The sequence below is a fragment of the Orcinus orca genome, chromosome 13 (genome assembly GCF_937001465.1).
Source record: "Orcinus orca chromosome 13, mOrcOrc1.1, whole genome shotgun sequence".
NCBI classification, from domain to species: Eukaryota; Metazoa; Chordata; class Mammalia; order Artiodactyla; family Delphinidae; genus Orcinus; species Orcinus orca.
Genome location: NC_064571.1, coordinates 62,719,651 through 62,746,360, shown reverse-complemented (window position 1 = coordinate 62,746,360; position 26,710 = coordinate 62,719,651). Strand labels below are relative to the sequence as shown.

Here is a 26,710-nt window from a genome sequence, read left to right as displayed (position 1 = left end):
GAAGGGTAAGCTGGGACGAAGTGAGAGAGTGGCATGGACATATATACACTACCAAATGTAAAATAGCTAGCTAGTGGGAAGCAGCCACATAGCACAGGGAGATCAGCTCGGTGCTTTGTGACCACCTAGAGGGATGGGATAGGGAGGGTGGGAGACGCAAGAGGGAGGAGATATGGGGATATATGTATATGTATAGCTGATTCACTTTGTTATACAGCAGAAACTAACACACCATTGTAAAGCAATTATACTCCAATAAAGATGTTAAAAAAAAAAAACAAATCACACGCCCACATCCCCCCCCCCCCCAACACTGCTCTCTAGGTCATAAAATTCTCCCATGCAGTCTGATGATAAAATAGCTAGAGAATGCTTCAGAAGCTCATTCTGTCTCTGGCCCTCATGGCAGTGCCCTAGAGACCCACTATAATAGAAAATTAAGACATGTTCTTTATGTGCATCTCATTCCTGATTCACATCTATGAAGAACAAACCTCAGAACAATCCAGCTTTCATACCAATGCTAGCACAACACAAAAGCAAACAAAGATGTCAGACTTTTTTGTTTTGTTTTGCGGTACGCGGGCATCTCACTGCTGTGGCCTCTCCCGTTGCGGAGCACAGGCTCCGGACGCGCAGGCTCAGTGGCCATGGCTCACGGGCCCAGCCGCTCCGCGGCATGTGGGATCCTCCCAGACTGGGGCACGAACCTGTGTCCCCTGCATCGGCAGGCAGACTCTCAACCACTGCGCCACCAGGGAAACCCTTTTGTTTTGTTTTTAATTCAGAATGTAATAGGAAGAGAAAACTCTTCTCCATCAGAAAGAAAAAAAAAGCTTATTTAAAAAACGATCATGTCAACTTAGTCTTTTCTACCCTCCTGTTAACCTACTAATGGCTGGCTTAGTGTCAGGTCTTACAGGTGATACTCATGTAATATTCACTTTGTGCTCATGACTATACCAAGGGTTCCCCCTTTATGAAGCTATGATTGAAGAAAAGTCCCATCTGAGTTATCTGACGTCTCACAAATCCCAACCTTCGGTTCAGCTAGCTACTCTTGATGGAGAAGAGAGAGAACCCAAAGAAGAGAAGTGTGACCAGAGGCAGACTGCTCTCAAAATTGGATCAAACACTACAGGATGCATTTTACGATGCTCTGAAAATATGTTACCTAAAAAACTGCTACTTTTTTAAGAAATAATTTCACTGAAAAGTATTATTTTTGCCTATAATTAAATAAGTTCTTCAGTCCTTCTATCATCCAAATTTTCTTCCTTCCTCAGCAAAGCAGGTGATCTCGTTAAAGTCTCAAAACGATCTTCCTTTGCCTCATCACTGTTCCCATCCTGTGAGATGCCGATCTTGCTCCTAAGATGTATGGCTCACTCTTCACTGCCCTGGCTTTATGAAAGTCCATTCTTTTTCTCTTTCTCCCTCCGCTCCCTGCCCCTTACCCCATCCCCGTTCATGTTCCCTTTGGGACTGTGAACTGATCTAACTGTTCCCTCCTTCATCCGTCCTTCTTCTAGCGTCCCCAAGAGGACAGAGGCCACCTTTCTCAAATCCTCAGCGTCAACACCTTAGACTCACATCATTATGGCAATATCTCCACAACATTTCCTCCAATGCCTTCTTTTTTTTTTTGGCTGCTCCTCGCAGCCATGTGGGATCTTAGTTCCCCGACCAGGGATGATCGAACCTGTGCCCCCTGTGGGGGAAGCTCAGAGTCTTAACCACTGGACCTCCAGGGAAGTCCCTCCGTTGCCTTCCTTGATGTTTATAATTTAGCTGTGGAAATTATTTCCAGCCCAGGACTTCAAATAAAAATTAAATTTTAAATAACCATACTTTATGATATTGGAAGCATAAATAAGTCGTCACGTTATCTATTCTCACCCTGCAAAATAAAAGTTGCGCACTTTGGGCTTCCCTGGTGGCGCAGTGGTTGAGAGTCCGCCTGCCGATGCAGGGGACACAGGTTCGTGCCCCGGTCCGGGAAGATCCCACATGCCGCGGAGCGGCTGGGCCCGTGAGCCATGGCCACTGAGCCTGCACGTCCGGAGCCTGTGCTCCGCAACGGGAGAGGCCACAACAGTGAGAGGCCCGCGTACCACAAAAAAAAAAAAAAAAAAAAAAAAGTTGCGCATTTGGAAGTTACTTTTTAATCTATTAGCAAGACAATGCATTTATTGACCAATCAAAACTTCCCAACCACTGCCCATACACTATTCTAAAACTCACCTTTCAGTATATAATCAGTTAACAAACTCGGAACTTTTTCACTATCCTCTTTCATGGCACGAAGAACTGCAAAATAAAGGAGAAAGAAAACACAATTTCAAATTCAGATAATCTCAGTCATGGTAGCCTTAGTCTTAATTACATGATACAACAATTCATGCAAATTGACTATTTTCTGGATGAGAGAATACAACTGCAAATGTTCAAGAATTTGTTATAGTTGAATAAGTCGTTTTTCAGGTAAGAATACTGCAGCTACCTGAGAGCTATTACCCTGATTTAAAATTTCTAAACAGTGGAGGCAGGAAACAGGAGCTGGGTTATTACACAGAGCCCCAGTTTTGTCACCATAAATACTAGCAAGTGAGTTACCATAATGCGCACTTCTATGGGCTCTGGAGAGGAGAACCTTGGTGCTGCAGGTCTCATGAGCTGGAGGAACTCTTAGGGAAATGAAGAGTTAGCCGTACTCTCCAAGGAGCACATCAGTCAGCCTCCTTGGAAACTTTTAAAGAAAAAAAATGAAGAACAGACTTCCCATGAAGCAAGCACCCAGCCGGGCTGCTTACTTCTTGATACTCCAAAGGCACCTGGGTGATTTCGCCTCATCCTAAAGAGAATCTTTGACAATTTGATCTCTAAGCAAAGATTTGACAATTTGATCTCTAAGCAAAGACAAAACAGAGAACACAGCTACTATTACAGTGGTTAAAAAACATCTAGGCCACCTATACTGCCCTTTCATAGTGACTGCCAACTCGAACTCTCCAGGGCATCCTGGGGAAAGGCCTCACTGTTCTCCCCCAGACGTATGACAAGACAACCTACTGTAACCGTCAAGTCAGTCTTCCTGGGCTTAAACCCCGGCTCTGCCACTTCCTAGCAGTGGGACTGGGAGCAAGTTACTTAACCACCCAGTTGCTCATCTGTAAAAGGGGAATAATCATTAGACTTGTCTCTAAGGGTTGTTGTGAGTATTAAGTTACTAATTCAGGTGTAAAGGACTTAAAGTAGTACCTGGCACATAATATACGCTACATAAGCATTACCATCATTATTAGCACAACTAATATTATTCTAATTCTTATCACTACTATTATTGCACCTCCAATAGCTTTTATGAAGAAGGATACATATCTAAACACTGCCTGTCTCTACGGGGCTTCCCCTGCAGTAACTTCTATATGTGGGGACGGCAGAGGCTCAGATTCTCCCCAAAATTTTCAGGAGATAACCACTTTTCTTAAACTTTCAGAGTAAAGGTCATCCTTCCGTCTACTGTCTTCATGTAGTATATTAACTTGGACACTCATTCACATACCCTACATACATTCACTCACCCCAAATTCCAAGTTGTGTCAGTCTATAAAGACATCATCTAAGGATCGGCCTAGGACATTCTGATGTGGGAATTATGACAACTTTGGTTTGGCTAAGTATGTGTTTGTCCTTGATCTGAGAAGCTGAGATCCCTCAGCAATTCCTGGCTTCTAGGCAATATCTGTGCTCTCTTCTTAGAGAAATACTTAATGTTCAGTATTTCTGCTTCCAATCATATTTTAGATTTGTTTTCAGTTCTACATAAAATCACGTACCAAAAACCAGCACTATTAAAATCCAGCATTATTAAAAAGTGTGGTGGACTGGAAATTACGAGACACAGCCCTGTAATGAACCATTCTCCTGTGTGATCTTGGACACTCATTCTTCCTGAAAAGTAGAGGGCTAGCCACCCAGTTAATCCTTAGTTCTTTATTTTATACAGGCTGGCATCACATAAGCATGAAATGTTCTGAAAAGTACTGTTCAAAGGAAAGAATAAAAGCTTCAGGTTAGCAGGCAGGCTGCTTGCAAATAAGACATTTCTTTCCTCGTGCTCCCGCCACCCATGCCTCGATCACCTCAATTTCCAAAATCAATATCATCATTAATATCCACTCATGTGATGCTCTCTCGTTCGGCTCCCTCTTTAATTCACAGTTATCACAGATATTTATAAATAGAAAGAACCTAACAGATCAGCAAATTCAATCCCTTCAAGAAAAACAAGGCCAAGTGATTGACTTATCCCAAATCACACATACATTAATTTATTTACTATGAGGTAAAGAGAGCAAATATTTTAATCCTCATTTTTCACTGTGACTGAGAGAGTGTAAATGACTTCCAAGGATATCCCTATAAGTAACGGACAGAACCAGAATTCAGGGCTCATTTATGGCCATCATAAATATACATTATATTGAATGTCTCTTAAGTCTAACAAATTATTTTAAAATGCAAGCCCATTGAAGGTGGAGTATTTTGTCTGCTTTGTGAACTGAAGTATCCCAAGTGCTCAGAACATGGCCTGGCACAGAGTAGGCCTTCATTAAATATTTGCTGAGTGAATAAATATTCTTAAAATATTACTATCAATTTATTTTCTACCTGTAACTACCTACCTTGGTTTCCACAATCCTAAGAAAGGAGAGTGTTTTAGGCTGCTTTCTAAATCTTTCCAGTAGTTTCTGACAGTCATACTAATGAACTACATACTCAGTAGTTTCTGACGGTCATACTAATATAAGATCCATGCAGCACCTTATTAATTGATAAATGGATATATTCTTAAATATACAAGAGGTGATGGGAAATTGTTACATTTTTCCTCCAAAAGTTCAGCTTGTAAATGTTTCAAAAGATAAGAAAAACAGGAAAAATACAAATCAACTCTAGATCGAGTGCTGTGTTTGTCACAACCATTTATGGTTTCATTCTCAAAAGAATAAATGATGACATCCATCATTTACTATCCTAAATTGACAAAATAAAACAATAACAGAAACAAAACCAGCCAACTAAAATCTGTGTTTAGAATCAGCAAAAGTAAACAAGGTAACAGTTTAATTTTGTCTTTGCTTACTTTTTGTTAATATTTGAAGATCTTCAATAGATGGTGGTCCATTTTTTTTCTCATAAGGAATGACTGTTGTCAAGTACTGCCAAGTTAAAAAAAAAAGTGTCACTTAAATCTGAATTACCTTCTCTGCAAAAATTTGATATAGTTACTAGAAGGTTCGTTTTATAACATGAGAAACATGAGCCACTTTAGTGATGAACACAGCTATCTTACTATCTCAGCTGGAACTCATTTTTTTTGCCCACCTGTTTACATAAATATCAACTTTTCTGTCTTTTAATTATTGAAAATTTCACAGGAGTAAGTCTGAGGGTGATGCGTCCAATTTGTTCATTTTTAAAATGAAGTCTTATCTAACATTCTCCTTGAATACTTCAACACAGTTTTGAAATGGTAATTTAAACTAAAAACATAACCATTCTGCATAACAAAATAGTTCCCAACAGTCAAATGATTCTGTTTTAGACCATTTTTTTCTGGTTGAACAAAACAGTCACATGGATAACTTGACAACTTTAAAAATGAATACCAGCTTTCTCCAGAAGCTAAAAAAGAAACACTTACCCAAATAATTTTAAAGATGTATTACTATTATTTTAAATTATTGTGTAAGTAGTTATAAATGCTTAAAGGTATTAAAGGAAAAGAAAAAAGTGAAGGGAGATAATGGCCTAATGAATAATGAAAATTCATGTCTGATATTGAGACAAACTGCCTAGTTCACTACTGTAAAGGCTCACAAGTATCAGTTATGTCCTATAATTACGTCCCTTGAAAGCATAATCTAAAAGTTATTGTCCAGATTCTCCTATTCTGACCACGCCACCAAAAAATGTATAGCTCAACGTACTTTGCATGTGCTTATCTAGAGATCTACTAGTTTTTTGTTTTTTGTTTTTTTGCGGTACACGGGCCTCTCACTGTTGTGGCCTCTCCCATTGCGGAGCACAGGCTCCAGACGCGCAGGCTCAGCGGCCATGGCTCACGGGCCCAGCCGCTCTGGCCCAGCCGCTCTGCGGCATGTGGGATCTTCCCGGACCGGGGCACCAACCCGTGTCCTCTGCATCAGCAGGCGGACTCTCAACCACTGCGCCACCAGGGAAGCCCTACTAGTTTTTTTTACTTGGAATCTCTCCAGACCCACCTATTATTTAGCCCCAGTCCTGAATCTCAGCTCTATTCCTAATCCTCTTTGAGCAATTTTATCCCACTCATAATCAAAAAACAAAATAGAATTGCTTAAAAATAACTGATTACAAAGAATTGTTTCAATCTTTAAGAAACTTAGTTTCCACCATCTTTATGGTGTAGGCCTCTCCAAGATGATGCCCAGTTGTATAATCAAACATCTTTCTTTGTAAAGAATACACAAGAAGCCAAAACACACCCTCCTGGGGCCTCGCTAATAGCATGCATGTCGGGCAACTTGTAGAAGCACCAGGAAGCCGCACCTTGGCATGCATGCTGTCTAGCCACACTTTCAGGCCTTCCTGCCCCACTCCCACATGTTGGGTCAGTTTGGAAGTTATTCTGCCATCTTGTGGGTTTGAGAGAGGTGAGAGGCAGAATAAAAAAAAAAAAAAAATTCAACCATCCCTTAATGGAGCCCACTTATGAGCTGCAAATGTCAGTGTGAAGGATTAATGTCGATCATTTCCCTTCTTGAGTAATACAGAGCTACCTGCAGTAAAAACCTAGACTCAAATGGCTTATTCTCATAAACTGCCTACTAGCTACACTCTGCACACTTTCTCACTCTTCACTTAAGAACTAAATTGAAGAGTTTTCTTTTTAAAGTGAAGGTTTCAATTGTGAAAATTCTAAGCACATTCAATGTAGATGTGTTTCCCATGCTCTTGACATTCCTTAAGTCATTATATCAAAAAATGCTAATAAAAAGCAAACTGCTATACATCTGACTGTGTATTTATATCCATGTATAATTTGGTATAAATAATGTTTCATGCCTCATTCAGCAGACAACTGAGTTGACTGACCACATGATACACCTTAAAAGCACATGAATTTCATTTAGAAGTAGGTAAGGTATACTCTATAAACATTTTGACCTAGAACTGTAGTCTAAAAGATACCAACATCTGGCTTTCTTTCCCCCCAAATGAGATCTTGTTTCTTAAACTTTTAGAATTACAGTAGCATATTCTAGTTTAGTTATTTTCACAGCTATATATTCTACACATGCAATTCATTAAGTAAATATATTAACAGCTATTTGTTTAAAGGTAAAAGTGAAAAATAGAGTTCTAAAACGTGTATTAAGAATACACTGGGGCTTCCCTGGTGGTGCAGTGGTTGAGAGTCCGCCTGCCGATGCAGGGGACACACGTTTGTGCCCTGGTCTGGGAAGATCCTACATGCCATGGAGCGGCTGGGCCCGTGAGCCATGGCCGCTGAGCCTGCGCGTCCGGAGCCTGTGCTCCATGATGGGAGAGGCCACAACAGAGAGAGGCCCGCGTACCGCAAAACAAAAAAAAAAAAAAAAAAAAAAAGAATACACTGAATCTACTGTCTAATTTGAAAAATGCTTTTTCCTAAAGGGAAATTCTATGCATTATCAAGGCTATAAATATAATGAACTTTCATTTCTTTAAGCAATAGTCTTAGTAGATTAGTAAGACTGCCAGCTTTCAGGACCCTCACTTACACAGAGAATGAAAAAACAGAGAATGAGGAAAACAAGAATAACCGAGCACCTGTTTCTCTCCACCTGAATTTCCAAAGGTGTGGCGGAGGCCATTCTGAATGACATTTGAGATCCCTTCCATGCTGAAGCGCTAAAGGCAGCGATATACGGCCCAGAAGAAAAGGACAGAGAAAGAAGTTCAAAGACTATTAGTAAGAATGTACCATGATGACGTATGTACCCAAGAGGCAAGCAGTTAGAAAATGCCACTAACTCATTCAGATAAAGCAGACAAAATCATGCTGTTTTAAAATGCTTTTGCTTCCATTGCTTTGCAAGTCAAATGCAAAAGCAACTACTTTCATGCAACTATATATGAAGTTTTTCCTGACATAGCTGGTAAATGTGCTCCAATATAAACACTATAAGTTGTACACATATTTGTTTTATGCAGAATTTACCACATAACTTTAAAGATACCTTTTGATATTGTTTACCTACATTTTTTCAAAAGTCTGAAAACTTAATACTGACAGTATGCATATTTTCAGTCTAAGTTTGCATATTTCTACCATAAGTTCGGAGAACATTAACATAACATTTGGCAAATGAAAATGCTGTTACTCGGAGAGCTGATTATTGCTTCCCACTCACTCTTCAGGACACCTGCCATCGCCTTGGGGCAGAAAATTCGAACTGGAAGAGCACATATGCTTCCTGGAGAGCAGAGTGGATCCCATGTGCCAGTGAGGCCCCCTAAGACTTCTGCAGACTTTTCCATTCTGTTTCTAGGAAACAATTCTAGCTTTTTTCTCCCAGCAACCTCCAAGACTTACTAGAATTCGTTGTACTGAAAAGGGAATATTGTTTTCCTACACTACTCATCTTGATTTGTAACCAGCCTACAATGTCATCAGACAGTCAAAAAGAGTCCAGTGGCACCTCTGGGGCTGCTGAGTCAAAGGACTTCGATGGATCCTCTTACAGCATGACTAATTAAGGGGAAAGGCATTCTGAAAAGGAAGTTCAGTCCTGATTCACAGGATGCTTCCTCCCCCTGTAATTTTATAGGGTGCGTTGAATCAGTAAATACATTTGAGGAGTCAATATAAAGAGTATTTTACCAGGCCCTAATGAACAGAAAAAAGGAAACTAAGGCAATGGTTTCTGCTCTCAAGAAAGGCATAGTGTAGCCCAGTGATTCTCAAAGTGTGGTCCAGGTCAAGACAGCTCCACTAAACATGCTGTACTTTGCTAGCAGCGTAACTCTTCTTTTGATGAAGTAGGCTAGTTTTAAAAGAAAACCTACAGGTAACCATGTCTGTAGATTTTTCACATGCTATCATATAACTTGTTCACATTTTTTAAAGAGATTATCAAAAGAAAGGACCTCTTAGCCTCCTTATCTGCAATAAAACTTACGGGAAACTCTTTTCAAATAAACAAGTCAGCTCTTTTTTTAAAAAAATTATGTCTATCAAACGTAGTTCCTTTCAAAAGCAACAAAGAGAAAAATACTGAATTTTCAGTATTACTTCACTCCATTATCTACAGGCATGTTAAAGCCAGATACAAATTCAGAAAATCTCAAGCAAGATGAAGCATTTTAGAATCCATGTATCAGAAAGCTAAGGTATACTTCATATTTGAACAGTGTATTCTAAAAACACCATCTTTACCTTTCCCAATTGGCAACCTAATTCCCGTCTCTTGCGGGTAGGGGTGGGAGTAGTTTATGCAAATTTTTAAATTCTTAAGCTGTAATTTAAATTTCTTTATTAAATGTCCAGTTGTGGACATTACTGAGCCATTTCAACTGCCAATAGCCTGAGTATTTGTGAAAGATGGCTTTCATGCAACCAGGCTTAGTGGAAATAAATGAAAATGCAATCACGTGAAGCCACAGTAACTTAGGAACATACAAAACGAAAGAAGTTAAGTAAAGGAACTCCCAGTAGAACCTTTGCCCTTGCGGCTGATGACAGCTGAGTCAGTAGCTGTGGCCAGTCAGGCCCCACTGTATCCTGACCAGGCAAGCAACACAGCAGCCAACAAGGTTCAACTGGGAAAATGACAGAACAAGAAAAATCAGAACATTCAGGCGAAGCACAAAGAAACCAACTATGAGGTACCACTGAGAACTGAGAACCCCCAATGCTCCAGCTGCCATCAACTCCCACCTCCCCAGAAATCACTAACAATTTTCTCCCTTTACTCCATGTTCAAACTCTTCCTCTCTGCTAGCTCTTTCCCACATTGCCAACTTTAAATTCTGAAACACTCAACCTCTCTTTCGCCAGGGTTTCCAGAAACAGCTCTGCCCAGCATCATTTCTTTGATGCCAAGGTCTGCGGACACCTTTCAGATCCCTCGCAGACATCCAGTAAGCTCTTCTCCCTGCCTGCCTGGGTTCCTAGACACCACACTCTCCCAGAGTCCCCCCTGCCTCTGGGCTGCTTCTTCTGAGAAGTGCCTCTTTCTTTGCTCACCTCTTATATACGGGTGTTTCCCAGGGATTGTGTCCCTATTTTTTTTCTCATGCACACTCTGACTTTTCCCACTTCGACTTCTGCCTCTGTAGATCTACAGCTCCACTTTACTAAGAGCAATCAAGTGCTTGGAACAGAGCCTGGCACAAAGGAAGGGCTCAAGAAACACTGGCCATACCTTTATTTTAATTTCCCTCCTGAGCTTCGGACTTGTACGTTTAGTGGTCTGTTGGACACTTGTACTTAAACATTCCAAAAACGCATCATATCCAAGACTGAATTCACCTTCCTCTCCCCCAGCAATTTTTTTAAAATTTAAAGCCTGTTTCTCCTTCAGCATTCTATACCTCTCTCCTTCATTTATTCATTCTTTCAAAAAATATACTGAGCCACATATTATTCCAGGTATTAAGGATTCAAAGTGAACACATCTGCCAAGGCCCCTCCCATCCTCATGACCTGACATTCCAGCCTAAGAGGAGCAGAAAAAATAAAACAAGTAAAGGAACTAGATAACTGCAGATAATGCACCTCCTGCCGATAGCTACAACAATTAAAAACTGGATGCCTACTTTATACTGGGAGGTCAGAGAAAAGTTCTCCTAGGAGGTGACATCTGAGCTGAAACATGAATTATACACACTCCCAGATGAGCTACAAAGGACAATGGACAAGAGATCCTCTCAGAACAAAACCAAAAGCAGCCCAACTGGCCAACCAAGGAGTTCACCCTGCGGCCAGTGAGCAGGGGTCCTGTTATTCTGCTGCAGCAGGATGTGAAACAGTAGCTACTGAGTATTTCCATTCTCCCCTCCTTCCAATAAGAAGGTTTCATTACAGCGGCCCTGTTCTCTCTCCATCTTCATGTGCTGGATGTGCTGGAATGGGAGGCTTGCTCTTTGTACCATGAGGGGCTACACCATCCAGAGCTGATGGGAAGGACAGACATCCCCCAAAGATACTGTGCTAGATGCAGTTACTGCTGAAGAGGTTTGCATATCTCACTTTGCGGAAGGGGTACACATGTTCTATCTATGCCACCCCAAGGCAGAAATCAATGACCCAACCCTGGCCCCTCCCTTCTCCAGAGCCCCAGCCGATAGATTCAACTGCCTTAATATCTCTGAAATACAACTATTTTCCCATTGCTGTCACTTCCTGGGCTCAATTCTTTCCTGATGACAGCAACAGCCTCCAAATCAATTCCTTATCTCTAGTTGTCTCCTTCCGATTACTTTCTCCTTGAAACTCTGAAGTTACCCTTCCAAGAGACAAATCTGAATATGTAACAAGCCACTCAAAACCTCTCCTTGGTTTCCTACAGCCTTTAAACAAGGCCCAAATGCCATAGCGAGGCACACAGTACAAAGCCCTCCATCTTCTGGCTTCTACTTTGTAACCCCACACCCTCTTCTTCTTGACTTACTTCCTCCCTCAACCTCTAGCCATAATGAACAACCTGCGGTTCCCCAGGTGCCCTGTCACCTCCCGGTGGTTGCCCACACCACCCCCTCTGCTCAGTATGCCTGTCCCCTCCTTCCTCTGCTTGTCCTCAGGAGTCAATTCAGACCCCTCAACCAAACTAGGGGTGATAGTAATGTACACACACCGCTACCCCAGGACAGTACCAGGCACAGAAAGCACCAAAAACGTGGTAGCTGTTTTGAATACAGCAATAATTACCCTATCCCCAGGTTTCTCAACCTTGACACTACTGACATTGAATTACAGATATGTAATCCTTTGATGTGGGAGCAGTCCTGTGAACTGTAGGATGTTGAATGGCATCTCTGGCCTCTACTCAGCTGGATGCCAGTGACACCCCCCCACCCCCCGCCAAGGAGTGTCAGTGACAAACATTTCCGGACATTCCCTCATGTCTCCTGGGGGACAGAACTGGCCTGGTTGAGAATCACTGCATGTGCATTGGATGGTCTGTCATCAGATCCCCAGCCCACAGGCCGCATGTCCCTGGAGGCTGAGATTTACTCTGCATCCTTAACACCCATGCCCGGCACATAATTAGATGTCAATATATGTTTTTCTAATAGTACTAAATGAAAAGATAAAAGTTTAATTTGCCACACAGATGGACCTTGAAGGCTTTATGCTAAGTGAAGTGAGTCAGACAGAGAAAGACAAATAGTGTACGATCTCACTTATATGTGGAATCTTAAAAAAATAAAATAAAAACCTAAACTCATAGGAAAAGAGATCACACTTGTGGTTACCACAGGTGGAGGGTGTGGGGAGAGGGGACTGGAGGAAGGTGGTCAACCAGTATAAACTTCCAGTTATGAGATAAGTAAGCACTAGTGATGTCACGTAAAACATGATGACTTTACTTAACACTGACGTATGATGTAGAAGAGTAAATCCTGGGAGTTCTCATCACAAGGAAAACCTTTTTTCTCCTTTCTTCTTTCTTTTAATTGTATCTATATGAGATGGATGTTACCTGATCCTACTGTGGTAACCATTTCACCATATTTATAAATCAAACCTTCACGCTATATACCTTAAACTTACACAGCAATGTACGGCATTTATTTCTCAATAAAACTGGAAAAGAGAAAGGTTTTTTTTTGTTTTGTTTTGTTTTGTTTTAACGTGGGGATGAGGCACAAGATCTAAAAAACAGAACAGAAAGGAAAAAGAAAGTTTTGGTTAATTTTTCATAAGCTCAACCCCATCTCAAAATCTTTAAGGCGAGAAATGACAGATGCCCCTTTTGTATGCCCACAAAGCACAAGCCCAGCCTCAGCAGGCAGGAGGCACTTGACTGATCGTCACTGGCTTCAACTGCAAAATGCTTCAGCAACTACTTCCCCTAACAGTGAAATACTTCCAGATTTTTTTTTTTTTTAATGAAACCAGGAATCATACCTTAGTCAAAAGTATTTGGAATCAGAAAAATTTTTCAACAGTCTTCTTGGATAGAAAAATGTTGGACTAGAAATCAGAAATCTGGGCTCTCTCCCAGCTTTGCCACTAACTGTGTGACATGACAGCAGTCCCTAAGCCTGCAGAGGCCCATTTCCTCATCTGTGAAATGGATGATTAAATGATGTCGTTTTTAAAGGTCTTCTCATTTGTAACTTCTGTGAATCTACAAGTTAACTCCACCTAGAAGATACATGATTTTTTAGGAAGGCAAATCCAAGCCATACATATGCACGCACACACACGCACACACACAGAACAGTACAAGACTAAAAGGTCACATAAGCTATGATATTAGTGCTCTAGAATGACAGAATTGCCTAGCAAGATGATACATTCAGAGCGCACACACACACACGCACACAGAAGAGTACAAGACTAAAAGGTCACGTAAGCTATGATATTAGTGCTCTATCTAGAATGACAGAATTGCCCAGCAAGATGACACATTCAGAGCTGTCTACTCCCGTGGCTTCCTTTTTCTTCTGTGACATGAGTACACTTTGAAGAGAAGAGACTAGGTCTTAGTCTCTCCATCCCAGTGACCTGCACAGTGCCGGTGCCACAGCAGGCATTTATAAACGTCTGCTAAGCTGAAGTTGTAACACACCTAAGACCAGTCTTAGAGCCTGTGATAACCATATCGGGAGGCCTCTTGACTTCTTGCAGGAGAGAAACTTTTTTAAAAGAGCTAAAAGGCAAAAATAACCTGAGGGTGAAGAGAAGAAGGATGACATGACAAGATATAAAGTTTTTTGTCAAAGGTGTGAACAGCAGAGTTCTGGAAAAGCCCACTGAAGAACCTAGTCTGAGAAGTCAACATGAGATTAATAAAGATAAAAATCATCCTATTGACATGGTTTGTAAAACAGTGTAGTGACTAAGAAATATAAAACCCCTGGGATAATAAAAGCGTAGCAAGTAGAAGAAGGTCAATGAACTAGAAGGATCCAGAATGAAAAGACTACCAGCGAGACAAGGAAGGAAAAGGAAAAGAGCTCCGCAAAACACACAACAGAGTCTGCTTCACAAATGCCCTATAAATTCCAAAAATACACTCTCTTGGAGGCAAAATGAATTTTAAAAAGATAAAACCTCAGAGGCAGACTAAATTTACTTTTAGTAAACATCACCTCATTTAGGAACACTGCATTTACATGCTTGAGGGCAGATATAGTGTTATTAGGTGCTTATGGTACTTAACTGGGCCACAGGGAAGACTTTCTCTATGCTTACATTTTGTAAGTGGGGGAGGGGAGGGATGGAGGGAAGAAGAGAGGCATTTCTTTGTTGAACATTTCTGAAGGTGACAGTGCCAGAGCTATGTCAAAGCACTGACAGAAGTTAAGTCTCAAGGTTATGAATGCTCGATGAAACAGAGGACATTCAATAAAGGGTTGTTACAGTTTAATTAAAATAACAGCAGTATTAACTATGTCAGAAAGCCCAATCATGCCTCCAGGTAATCCACCACTTCTAGATTTGAAGTAAAGGTTCCAAATGTTCAAATTCAAAGCAAAGCGCTTGTGAAGATTCTGTGAGTCTAAAATTATTTTGTAATCTATCCACTGCATCTTTATGAAGGAGTTAATAGCTCTGTAAAATGCCCTTCGCAGAATGCAGTTTTTGATGGGAGCCCTTTTATAAGCAGGAAAATGATTAAGCATTACAGTATTCACTTTATTGTTCCCCTCACCGCTGACAAGGTGCCAAAGTAACGTGGCAAGGACAGGGGAAGGGGTTTACTGAGTTCAGGGCCTCAGTCACATGGTTCATACTGAGAATACTCACTACTGCCTCACGACTATTTGCTTCCCTGGTGTGAGTATGTATTAAAGTCTCAAAATCAGTCATTCTCTGGAAAATTTTCTCAGACGAAACCAGGAACAACCAAGTGAAAACAAGATATAGAAGAGAAAAAAAAAATCTATAAAAATCTGAAAGACAAAGAAATAAGCCAAGACCTCCATGCCCATCCACAATACACCTGCACAGAACTCCCAGAGCCATGGGTTCCCTGCACCCACCTCTGTACAACTCTGTACATCCTCACTCCAATGTACACTGGTTCTGTGAGCTAAGGCCTGCTGAGCTTTTCTTTACCCATTTATGAAATGGCAGCAACAGTAATACCTGCTTTATAAGGTTGTTGTGAGGATTAAATGAAATAATCCATGGGAAGCACTTAGCAGGGTGTTCAACAAATATAAATGTTCAGAAAATGTCTGGGCTGTATTCCCTTCAAAAGGCTAGACCAACCTTTGGGACATAACTCCCAAACAGAAATAACCATACCTTTCTGCTTTTCTCCGAAACAGTAAACAACAGTATTTCAAGTTCTCCTCATACAAATAAAATGGCAACTGAGAAATAACCACCCTGATTATAGTCTCTAGGTTAAAAGGACTGAAGACAACACAAGGAAAAGATACTACTGTCTGAGACTGAATCAGCCAGAAAGCTTGAACAGAAAACAAGTAACACTTTTAGGTAATTCAAGGTCTTTCTGAATAATAAAAAGAAAAGAGCTAGAAAATACCACCTAAACTGAAAAGCAACACGGAATCAGATACAGAGTTGTAGTTTGTTCATTCTTTTCCAGAGTCTTAACCATACCAACTCATTCTCTGCACAGTATATTCACCAGCTCAACTAATTTCACAGAAAGCAGGATCCAAGACAGGGAAAAGCCAAACTAACCCAGAGGTCAGGAAATTCAGACTATTCCTGCTATCAAACTTTTCTTAGCTTTTCTCTTACGCTGAGGCCTCACCTGATCCCAGTGGCACAGATCTCTAACTAGCCAGGAAAACTTTTAAAAATCTCAATATCAAAGCTCAATATCAGAAAAAAAGGTTGGGAAAAGCAATTAGGAAATGCTTTTTCATCTATTTCTGACTCTAGTCTATGCTCTCACTCCATTAATATTCTTTATACTCGAGGTTCAAAAGAAAGTAAAATTCAAACATAATTATTGTTCTTTATACATCACATCATTTTTAGTAGTTTGAGTGACAGGATTTCAAATATTAATTTATGGAATAGTAGTTAATGTTTTAGTTAAAACTCTTAAAATAATCAAAATACAAAACATGAGAACAGCATAGAATTGAAAGCAATAGTTAAGTGTAAAAAAAAAAGAAAAAATTCAAATAATTAGTAAGCTATTACCTAAGATGTAAAAATTGATCTTGCTTGTTTTGACACTTCTTCAACTCAAATAATTTTAATGTGAATGATAAATCAGTCATAAATGCAAATTCTACCAAAAAAATATTTTTTTGAAAAAGATCCAAGTAAGTTAGAAAATATGAGTTACACCAAAGCAGATAAATATTTGAACATGTCTTAAATACTGAACTACTAATTTATAAGTTCAATCTCAAAGCAGAAAGATGTGAATGAAGATTTTCAAAGTTAGGAGTTAAATGGACTGGCATCAATTTAGTATTTTGTATCTGAAGATCTTTTAAAATTTTTATGTAATTTAATCTTAATATGGTAATTAACTATTGGCAAACATTTTCAAAGCTACTAAAACTAGAGTAAAATAATTAACCCTGTCAGTTTTATAAACTCTTTTCTGATACTTACAGATATTCTAAATATATAATAAGATCACAATTTCCTGGCATATTATGGTTTTTACGTGAATTTGTATTATACTAACAAATAATTAACAAACTTTCCAAGACATGAAGGAGTCAAGAACAGACTCCTGGGCTTCCTTGGTGGTGCAGTGGTTAAGAATCCGCCTGCTGGGCCTTCCCCGGTGGTGGAGTGGTTGAGAGTCCGCCTGCCGATGCAGGGGACGTGGGTTCGTGCCCCAGTCCGGGAAGATCCCACATGCCGCGGAGTGGCTGGGCCCGTGAGCCATGGCCGCTGAGACTGCGCGTCCGGAGCCTGTGCTCCACAATGGGAGAGGCCACAACAGTGAGAGGTCCGTGTACCGCCAAAAAAAAAAAAACAAACAAAGAACCTTCCTTAGACACGACTAAGTTTCTCTCCACCCTACAATGACTTTCCATTTTATGCCTAACACTAATTTTTAGGAATATTCTTTGAAATAAATAAATGCAAAGAAATACTATCAAAGATCACCAACAAATTATTGTTGAAAATGTGTTAGTATTTATATTCAAGTAGGTACACAGGGCAGACTTTATCCTCTCAACTACCACTACTTAGAAAAGGGGAGGACACAGCCCTTTTCCCCCTTCTCCTCTGCCTTTTTTTTTTTTTTTTTTTTTGCGGTACTCGGGCCTCTCACTGCTGTGGCCTCTCCCGTTGCGGAGCACAGGCTCCAGACGCGCAGGCTCAGCAGCCATGGCTCACGGGCCCAGCCGCTCCGCGGCATGTGGGATCCTCCCGGACCGGGGCACGAACCCGCGTCCCCCGCATCAGCAGGCGGACTCTCAACCACTGCACCACCCGGGAAGCCCTCCTCTGCCTTCTTTAAACTACCTTTTATCACTGTGTATAAACACAATGTGCCTGGAGCACTGCCAACATTTTAATTTTTTTCATTTGCCCCCAATCTGGGGACAACTGGGCTACCTGCTGACTCTCTTCACCCAGCGTACTGGGCATCTGACACACACAGCACAAAGGGCTGTTGCAAGGTGGGGTGCCTGCGGCACGTGACTTGGACATGGATGGTCACCATCTGCGGGCACAACTCAGGCTGCTGGCGGGGCCCTGAGCAAAGGTGTAACTCAACACACTCTTAGGATAAAACAAGGCTACGTTTTATAATAAATTTCAGTCACAATATAGTGATTTCTTTATCTACACAAACTCGCTTAAATGGAGTTTACATCTTTTTTCTTCTAATTTTTAATTTTATCAAATTTTAGTCTAAATCAGGGGTTGGCAAACTTTTCTATAAAGGGCTAGATAGTAGATATTTTAGATTTGCAGCCCACACAGTCTCTGTCACAACTATTCAACTCTGTCCTTGTAACACCAAAGCAGTCACAGACCACATGTAAATGAAATGACATAGCTGTGTTCCAATAAAACTTTATTTATAAAACAGAGAGGGTTGATTTGGCCCTCAGGCAGTAATTTGCTTTGCCAATCCCTGGGCTAAATCATCTTAGCAAACGTGAAATTTTAAAATTCCAAGTTGAAAAGAAGGCACAACAACAACAAAAAGCCAGGTCCTTATTATTTTAAAAAGCACCAAATTCAGATAGTTGTGCCAGAACAATTCCTTCCAGGCTTATTGCTAGCATAAATTAGAACAACTTCAGAACAACCTAATAGTAGCTGTCTAAACAAAAATAAATTTCTCTTACCTTAAAGTCAGTTTTGGTCAAGATTAAATGAAAAAATATTACTGGGGCATTTTTGCATGCAAAAGAGAAACAAAATAGATTGACTATTAGTCAGAACATGAGCTACGTGAGTCATAAAGACAGATGGAGCAATGCATCTGTGAAAGAAAATTATATACAAGAAAGAGCATCTATCATTCAAGCCCTAGCTCCTCCTCCTCCTTAAGCAGTTCTCTCTCCAACCCCCAAAAGCAATAAATTAGGATAATATGATTCTTTTTACAATGGAGTCACTGACTGCTAATACCCCAGAAGTTTTCAGAATAAACTTCAGGTTAGATTGAAGGAATTATCCATTTCTGCTGGTGGTGAGAGCAACACACTAGAACTCTCTCTTGAAAGTTCAATGTGATATGGACAACAGAAAAGATACTATACATTCCCATCTTTTCAATCCTAGACTTCGAATAAGAAGTCTTACACATGACTTTAATTTACAAACATTGGATTCTAAAGGAGGAAGGACGTCTATTTTCATCCTTATAAGCTTACTAAGTAAGGTATGATGTTAGGCAGGTAAATACTAATGTCTTTACAACTTCAGATAACTCCAGATGACAACCACTACTAAATTACTTTAATTTTTTAAATTACTAATTTAAAGATAACTGATGTACTTCAACTTGTTCTTCTATTCATATGAACTGCCCCTGGAATTCAGTGACCTGTGAATCTATTTGATATAAACAGAAGACTGGCCGAGAAAAGAAATCTCTGACAGAAGAATAATCATTCAAATACCACAAATCCTCTGGGATTCCATCTCCTTTATAGTGAAGTTTCAATTTAACAAACATGCATTAAGTGAAAAATTAGGTGAGGTGCTGGGGAAACAATGTGAATGAACCTTTGGGAAGGCTGCACTTTTTTCTAAGGAGAGATTTAAGCAAATGATTACAGTAGAATATAGTACTAGGACATAAGAAGTATGTGCACCCTCATAAATAAATAGGAAAAACAACACACAAAAGAATACAAACAGTCAATAGATCAAAACCTTATTTGCCTATCAGATCAGTATATATGAGAAGATTAATAATATCCATCATAAGTTGGAGGTTTGGAGAAATGGCCAGTTACGTATGCTGTTACTGGGTAACGTTTATGTAGGACAATTTGAAAAGACTGTTGTTTAAAACCGCATATTCTTTGACCTAAAAATTCCACTGGTTTTGATTTTTTGTCTGAGCAGAGGGTCGGTGCCCCTAACCCCTGATTAGTTCAAGGGTCAACTGTATTGCAGAAAAGGATATCCTTGAGTGTTGTAATTCACTTTTTCTTTCTGAATAAAGACAATATAAGTAGTTTGTTCCTATTAAAAAATAAATAAACATTTAAAAATAAAAACATATCCACCTATTCCTCTAAACAAAAAATAAAATAAACTTAAAAAAAAATTCCACTGGTTTTGGTGAATGAGTAGACTAGTTTCACTGACAAAAGAAATATATTGGAATAAATTCACCTTCAGGAAAATGGTAACATTAGTCTGATAAGATAAATTTCGATGCCCGTTAGATATTCAGGGAGAAATGTTTAGTAAACAGTTGGACATGTAATAACTAGCATTTACTCAGGATATATGCTAGTCTTACATACATTATTTCATTTAATTCCTCCAAAATTCAAAGGGGTATGTACCCAGTGGCAGGATCATGATTCAAACACAGCTCTTAACCCAAAGTTCTTAATCACTGTGCAATTCAGCCTCAATACATTTGGCACCTGGCAGAAATACAGATTTGCAAAAAAAAAAAAGAAATCTTTTCTTAACTATTTATTCATCAGGAACTTGAGTACCTAATGTGGGACCTGGGTATACCATGAAAATAAAGTTACATTTTCTATCCTTAGGGAACCTAACAGAGACAGACATGAAAACAAAAAATTGCAATATGATATGACAGTACTAACAGAAATAGTTAAGAGGAATAATATTAACCCCAGAAGGAGAGAGTTGTCAATTCTGCAGTGGAGGAAGAGTCATCTAGAAAAGTTCTAAGAAGGAAGACAACGCTTGACCATGATTTTGAAGAATAAGTTTAAAAAAAAAAAAAAACCTCCCACGGGCTTCCCTGGTGGCGCAGTGGTTGAGAGTCCGCCTGCCAATGCAGGGGACACGGGTTCATGCCCCGGTCCGGGAAGATGCCGCATGCCGCGGAGTGGCTGGACCTGTGAGCCATGGCCACTGAGCCTGTGCGTCCAGAGCCTGTGCTCCGCAACGGGAGAGGCCACAACAGTGAGAGGCCCGCGTAGAGCAAAAAAAAAAAAAAAAAAAAAAAAAAACCTCCCAAGTGGACAGTGGAAGCAGGAAAGGAGAAGGAGCGCTGCTCTAGGAAAAGGCAGGAGCATAAATAGAAGCATCACAGCCCAAAACAGCATAGTCAGTTCAAAGAAGTGCATGTGGGTCATCAAACCCATTAACAGACAGTGCCCTTCAGCCATTCCAGTCTCTACTCCCCACCCGTTTCTCTAGATTTTGAACAGGATAAAGGAGATAGAAAGTTTTTGAATCTGTTGAGTCTCATTTGCCAAGGAGAAGATCCACTCTTCCAACCTATCCTTCAAACAGAGAATTGGAGAGGGAAAGAACAGCCTGCCCTGCCTATCAGGAGGGGCAGTGACACAGTGGCCACCCCTTCGAAAACAGCTCCCCACAGAACTGCTAATAACCTTACCAAGCCTTTCGTTTTCTCTGTGGCATTTATTACTACCTGAAGTTACGTTGTCTATTCATTCTTTTCTTTGTTTAGTGCCTGCATCCCTCATTAGAATGTAAGCTCCAAGAGGCCCAGGGCCTTGCCTATTTTATTCACCACTGTATCTTCAGTGTCTGGCACAAGAAAGACACTCTGCAAGTATTTAATGAATAGCTTTATCTTGTCCAACATATAACAGATTACTTTAAAAATTAAAACAAATCAACATTTCACTTTTATAATACTCAGTATTTTAATATTTATAAATAGCATCCCTAAGCCCCCTAAATTTTTTTCTCACTGCAGCAAATGTTTCAAACAAAGTATGTCTCCAAAATGAACACCTAAAGAGTTTAACTCTGTTCTATTCACATGCAGATATTTCATTACAGTATCTCTGGACCTAAGAGAAGAAGCTAGCAATGATGGATAAAGTGTGATACCAACTACAAATTGATGTTTTGTTTCAAAGAAATATGCTAAGGAAAAATGGCAGGAAGCTATTCCATGCTTAAGGAAAAAGTACAAGTCCTGCTAATAAAACATATCTAAAGTAGAAAGAAAAAAGTGACCAATGTTATTAGAAAACAGGTAAGGCACGGTATCACCAATTCTTAGAAATTAGTATCACTGATGATAGCTAACTCATAGAGATCAGGCCTTGCCAAAACTGTATATTATACAAAAGGTCTGGAAAGGAAGTTATCTTGGAATCTGTTTAGCCAACTGGCCATTTCACTTTAAGGTTCTTTTGAGCCACCAACCACTATTTTCAGAATCATAGGTTTCAGGCTCCTTGTGTCACAAATGGAATGGTCTTGTGCCATCATTTCAGGCGTCAGAAAGAAGGAGGGAACTAGTACTGCAAGTTTAGCCATGCCATTACTAGCCTGATTAAAGGTTTTGACACAAATAGCAGATCAGAACTCAAGAAGCAACTTCACAAGTCCAAATATTGTGAAAAGAAATTTTACTGTTCCTATGAATCTATTTCAAGACTAATAAAGGTTCAAATAAGACCTAAATGTTGCCCTGTCAAATCCATTTCTCAATATAAATGCCATGTAAAATTACACAGTGAATCCACTCTAACCCTTTTTATATGCGAGCTAGAAAAAGAAGCCCTTAAATGTCTCTAGGGATACATTTATTTTCCTCAGCCAAGTGTTAACATGAATAAATGGAGGATTTACATGTAACCCCTAAAAGCAGATAGGCAGAAATTACCAACCATGCTATGACTTTTTAACTAAGCATTTTATTTAATCACACTTGCATAATAGGGCAATTTAAAGGGTACAATTTTTTTTAAATCTGAGAAACAAAAAATTGTCCCTAATATTTTAAAGCAAACTTTCCAGGACTGTATATTCAAACAAATGTTTTAGTTTTTGCATGTTTTGGTGGGGTTTTTTTTGTTTGGTGGGTGCTGTTTTTTTCATTGTTGTCACTAGAAGTGACTAAACACTTTTCAACCAATACTACCATTTCTAAAAAATATTTTGTTCCACATATCTGGCAACTTTTGCAAAGTCAGTTTATAAACTGTCTTTTCTATGTACAAACGACATTACACTAAGAAAATGTGCATTTACTCATAGGCCAAAAACAGCATAATGAATGGGCTAAATAGTAAGATTCTTTTTGTTTGTATTAACTCTCATTGGTGGCTCAGCACCCCAGAACTGCACTCTCTTTCCTCAATTCCATCAGAGTCTGATTAATGAGATCTATTTCTCTGATAAGTATTCTTTAGAAAAAAGTGAATCAAGACTTAGTCAAAGACAGAACTTTTATAATTGCAAACCATATAACAGCCAGTCTGTGATGATCTGCATTACCATGTTATCAATATTATGAATTTAAAAAGTACACTCCCTTTAGAAAAATGAATCCCTTTGCCCATCCAGAGCTCTCCTGGGTCTATCTGGGGTCTGCTAACAGATTGGGGTCGACAACTGCACTACAACCTTCAGAAAGGCCTTTGGATTGGAACTGAGTCCCAGGATGTGCCCTGGGAGGAGTTGTTCAGCAGGTTTCAAAGCCTCTGTCAGGCCCCTCCACCTCTGAAAGATAAAGTTTTTACTGCCCTGAAGTCCTATAAGGCTTAAGATGGAGATTTCGAAGTCCCTGGTCTTAGCATTTGGACAGACCTGTTGTTAGCTCTTGGTAGTAGTGTGTGATATTGCATTTGGGCAGAGACAAGTTCTCAGCCCAGGCCCCAATTCTCTATGGGCAACATTCTGTTTTGAGCACTTGAATATGTGGTTTACAAAATTAAAATCCCAGTGTTCTTACCACAAAAAAAAAAAAAAAGGGTTTCTCTCCTTTTATTTTACTCTAAAAATAAAACCAACACTTCTTCACATACAAACAAGATAAAGGTGACAAGGTACAAGGTCTCAACTGATCAAATAATGAAATGGCCATAAGACCAATAAGGAAATGCATCTCAAATACTTAACAGTTAATGTTTATAATGAAATTTAATCAAGTGAAGTTAATAGGACACCTTAAGAAAAATGAAAAGCAGAAAACAAAAAACTTCATACCAAGAGTCAAAGATTCAAATATCCTAAAGTTGTTTTCACCAGTCAGTTATATTCTAGTCTGCCAAATACTAGGCCAAATGGCCGATGTCATGTAACTGCCTCTAACATCCTCACATTCCAACTTCACTCACAAATCAGGAAATGGTTTACAAGTCAACCTATGCTTTTAGGCTCAGCACAGTTCAGCTACCTCTAAAAGCACCCCTTTTTTTCCCCACTATACAACTCACAAGAGATAAGCAAAAACAAGAAAGCAATACCATTCATTTGCCCACCAGCCGAACATAAAGCACCCCTATTAACACTCCGATGTATTGTAATGGTCACCTGCTAAAGCTTCTTTTCTTTCAAACATTCTCCTTTATTCCCCCTCTTCCTTCCACTTACCTCCCTCCTAAATATTTCAGCATTGAATTATCCAGATAACCATTATACCCTCACCAAGAAAACACCTTTCTGAAGGAGCAGAGCACAGTGGCATTCTTGAACAGAATCCCTTTAGCTCTCTGGTGAGAAGCACCCCTACTCCTGTGTGCACGGGCCCTGCCTGCCTCTGCTGGCCTGGAGCACTGGAATGACCACTGAAGCTCTTTCCAGTGTGCGATGCTACATGCAAAACATCACTTACTGTGCCGGGCAGGTGACTTCTCTCGTTCTTCCCATTCTGAGAGCTGCTGTTCTTGAGCTTCTTTTTCTTTTTGGCTGTTTCTTTGTGCTCTTTCTGTTTGTTCTGCACTTCAATGAGAACTGAAATAAAGCTGTTCTTCACTTCCTTTTCAAACTCCAGTTCATCTCGCAGGGCCAGCTGCTGCACCAGCTCTTCAGAGTACTCCTTGATGGCCGTCTCAATTTCTTCCAGCAGTTCATTTAATTCAGATACGGACAGCCTTTTCACTCCTATGACCAAAAAGCAAAGCACAGCAGACACTAAGACCAAAATGTTTCAAGGCAGCACAACAAGGTGTTTAACGCCAAAGAGCAAAAAATCATATTCTAAGTAATTAAATTGTTCATGATCTTCTCAGAGTCCTCAAACTTCTGGTGGGCAGGTCTGAGTAGAGGTAGGTGGGCAAAGTTACTTCTCAAATGGCTGAGAAGAAAAGTATAACAAAATTTTTTTGTCTAAAAATCAGTAAAGCAATTATACTGCAATAAAGATGTTAAAAAAAATCAATCATTCCATGAATAGTAGTTCAGTCAAGACTTAATAAGCTTGTAAAAGAAAAAGAACAAACAAAAGCAGAGGAAGGGTACAGAAAATACCTGCTGACAAGAAATCACAAGCAACTTAGCAGGGCTCTGGGACACTTCTGAAGAGAAGAGAAGGCAATTTGAAAGAATTAAGCTAAATACATATTTTTTATTAATTTTCACTGGAGTATAGTTGCACTTTTTTGTTGTTGTTGTTGCACTGCGCAGTATATGGGATCTTAGTTCCCTGACCAGGGATCAAATTCGCAACCCCTGCATTGGAAGGCAGAGTCTTAACCACTGGACCACCAGGGAAGTCCTGGAGTATAGTTGCTTTACAATGTTGCATTAAGCTAAATATATATTTAAACACATATGCCCCAATGTGTGAGTTTTATTGAGAATTGGGAAGATGAAGGGAAGAATATTTCCTGAAACCCCCTTTCAGTTTTTTCTCAGCACTTCCCTTTATGTGAGAGGACATCACTGAAGTTCTAACCCTCAGTACCTCAGAATATGACTGTATTTGGAGACAAGGTCTTCAAAGAGATAATTAAGTTAAAATGAAACCATTAGGGTGGGCCCTAATCCAACGTGACTCATGCCCTTAAAAATGAGAAGATTAGGACACAGATACACACAGGAAAGTCCATGTGAGGACAGAAGGAAGAGGCCTCAGAAGAAATGAGACCTGCTTAACACCTTGATCTCGGACTTCTAGCCTCCAGAACTATAAGAAACAAATTTCTGTGGTTTAAGTCGCCCAGCCTGGGATACTTTGTTACAGCAGCCCAAGCAGACAAATACAGTATTCAAAGGTGAGTACGACACAGTCCCTGAGCAATGATGAATATATGCGTCGAGTATCACTGGAAGGCAGGGGAAGGGTATATAACCCAGCCTGTGAGAGCCAAAGACTTCTGGAGATGGTCCCACTACACGGCTGAGGCATACAGAAGCACAAAGAGTACTGATTTAAGTCAGGCTTCTTACTCTCTTCATAACTGCTTGTACTAGACCTCTTAAGAGTTTGAATTTCCTGGGAAAGCATTGAAAGCCGATCTGACTGGGTGGGTGTTTCATCATCTTCTGGGTCTGGTGACTCCTGCATCATTTCTTCGATTTCTTCAATCACCTTCCAAAATATACAAACAACTGTTAATTAAATACACATAGGAAAAATGACCCACCTGTAACATGGCACTCATCTGAAGCAACCACAGTAGAAGTACACTAAATTCTCCATTAACCAACAGTGTGCAGGAGTCGGTGTTCTCAATAACAAAAATTGACTGTAAGAGTACACATGGTTTATCAAAAAAAAAAAAGTTACAATACACTAAACACAAAAATAAACAAAATATGATTTAATATGTCCATCAGGATTCAGTAGGCCCTATCAGATCTTGTAATGTCTGAGAAACGATGCTACAAACACACATATAATCTACTTCAGACATGCCAGAACCAGATCATAGTTAAAAGAAAGCAAGCGACAGAAGATTTACCATATACCACACCAAGTGCTCAATCTAAAGCTATTTAATAAAACTGACATAAAATTTAGAAAATACAACAGTGTAAAAAAATTTATATGAAAAGCAAGAAATTACCTCTATGGTAGCAAAATTTTCCTTTAACAGCAGGAAAAGAATTTCATATATTAATTCAACGGAAAATAAAGGTATATTTAATAATTACTTTAAA

General features: G+C 39.7%; 1 protein-coding gene across 3 annotated transcripts in view; it reads right to left on the bottom strand.

The window, feature by feature from the left end:
• FEZ2 (fasciculation and elongation protein zeta 2) overlaps positions 1–26,710 on the bottom strand; it is a 43,031-nt gene that overhangs the window by 2,488 nt on the left and 13,833 nt on the right. The window contains exons 4-8 of one of the 3 annotated variants that reach the window (XM_004265058.4): positions 25,997–26,138; positions 24,441–24,709; positions 7,861–7,941; positions 5,150–5,225; positions 2,245–2,310 (exon numbers count right to left, since the gene is read on the bottom strand). In XM_004265058.4, coding sequence (XP_004265106.1) covers positions 2,245–2,310; positions 5,150–5,225; positions 7,861–7,941; positions 24,441–24,709; positions 25,997–26,138 — 634 coding nt within the window. The remainder of the gene's footprint in view (positions 1–2,244; positions 2,311–5,149; positions 5,226–7,860; positions 7,942–24,440; positions 24,710–25,996; positions 26,139–26,710) is intronic. The other 2 variants (XM_004265059.4, XR_007471115.1) reach the window with 2 other exon arrangements.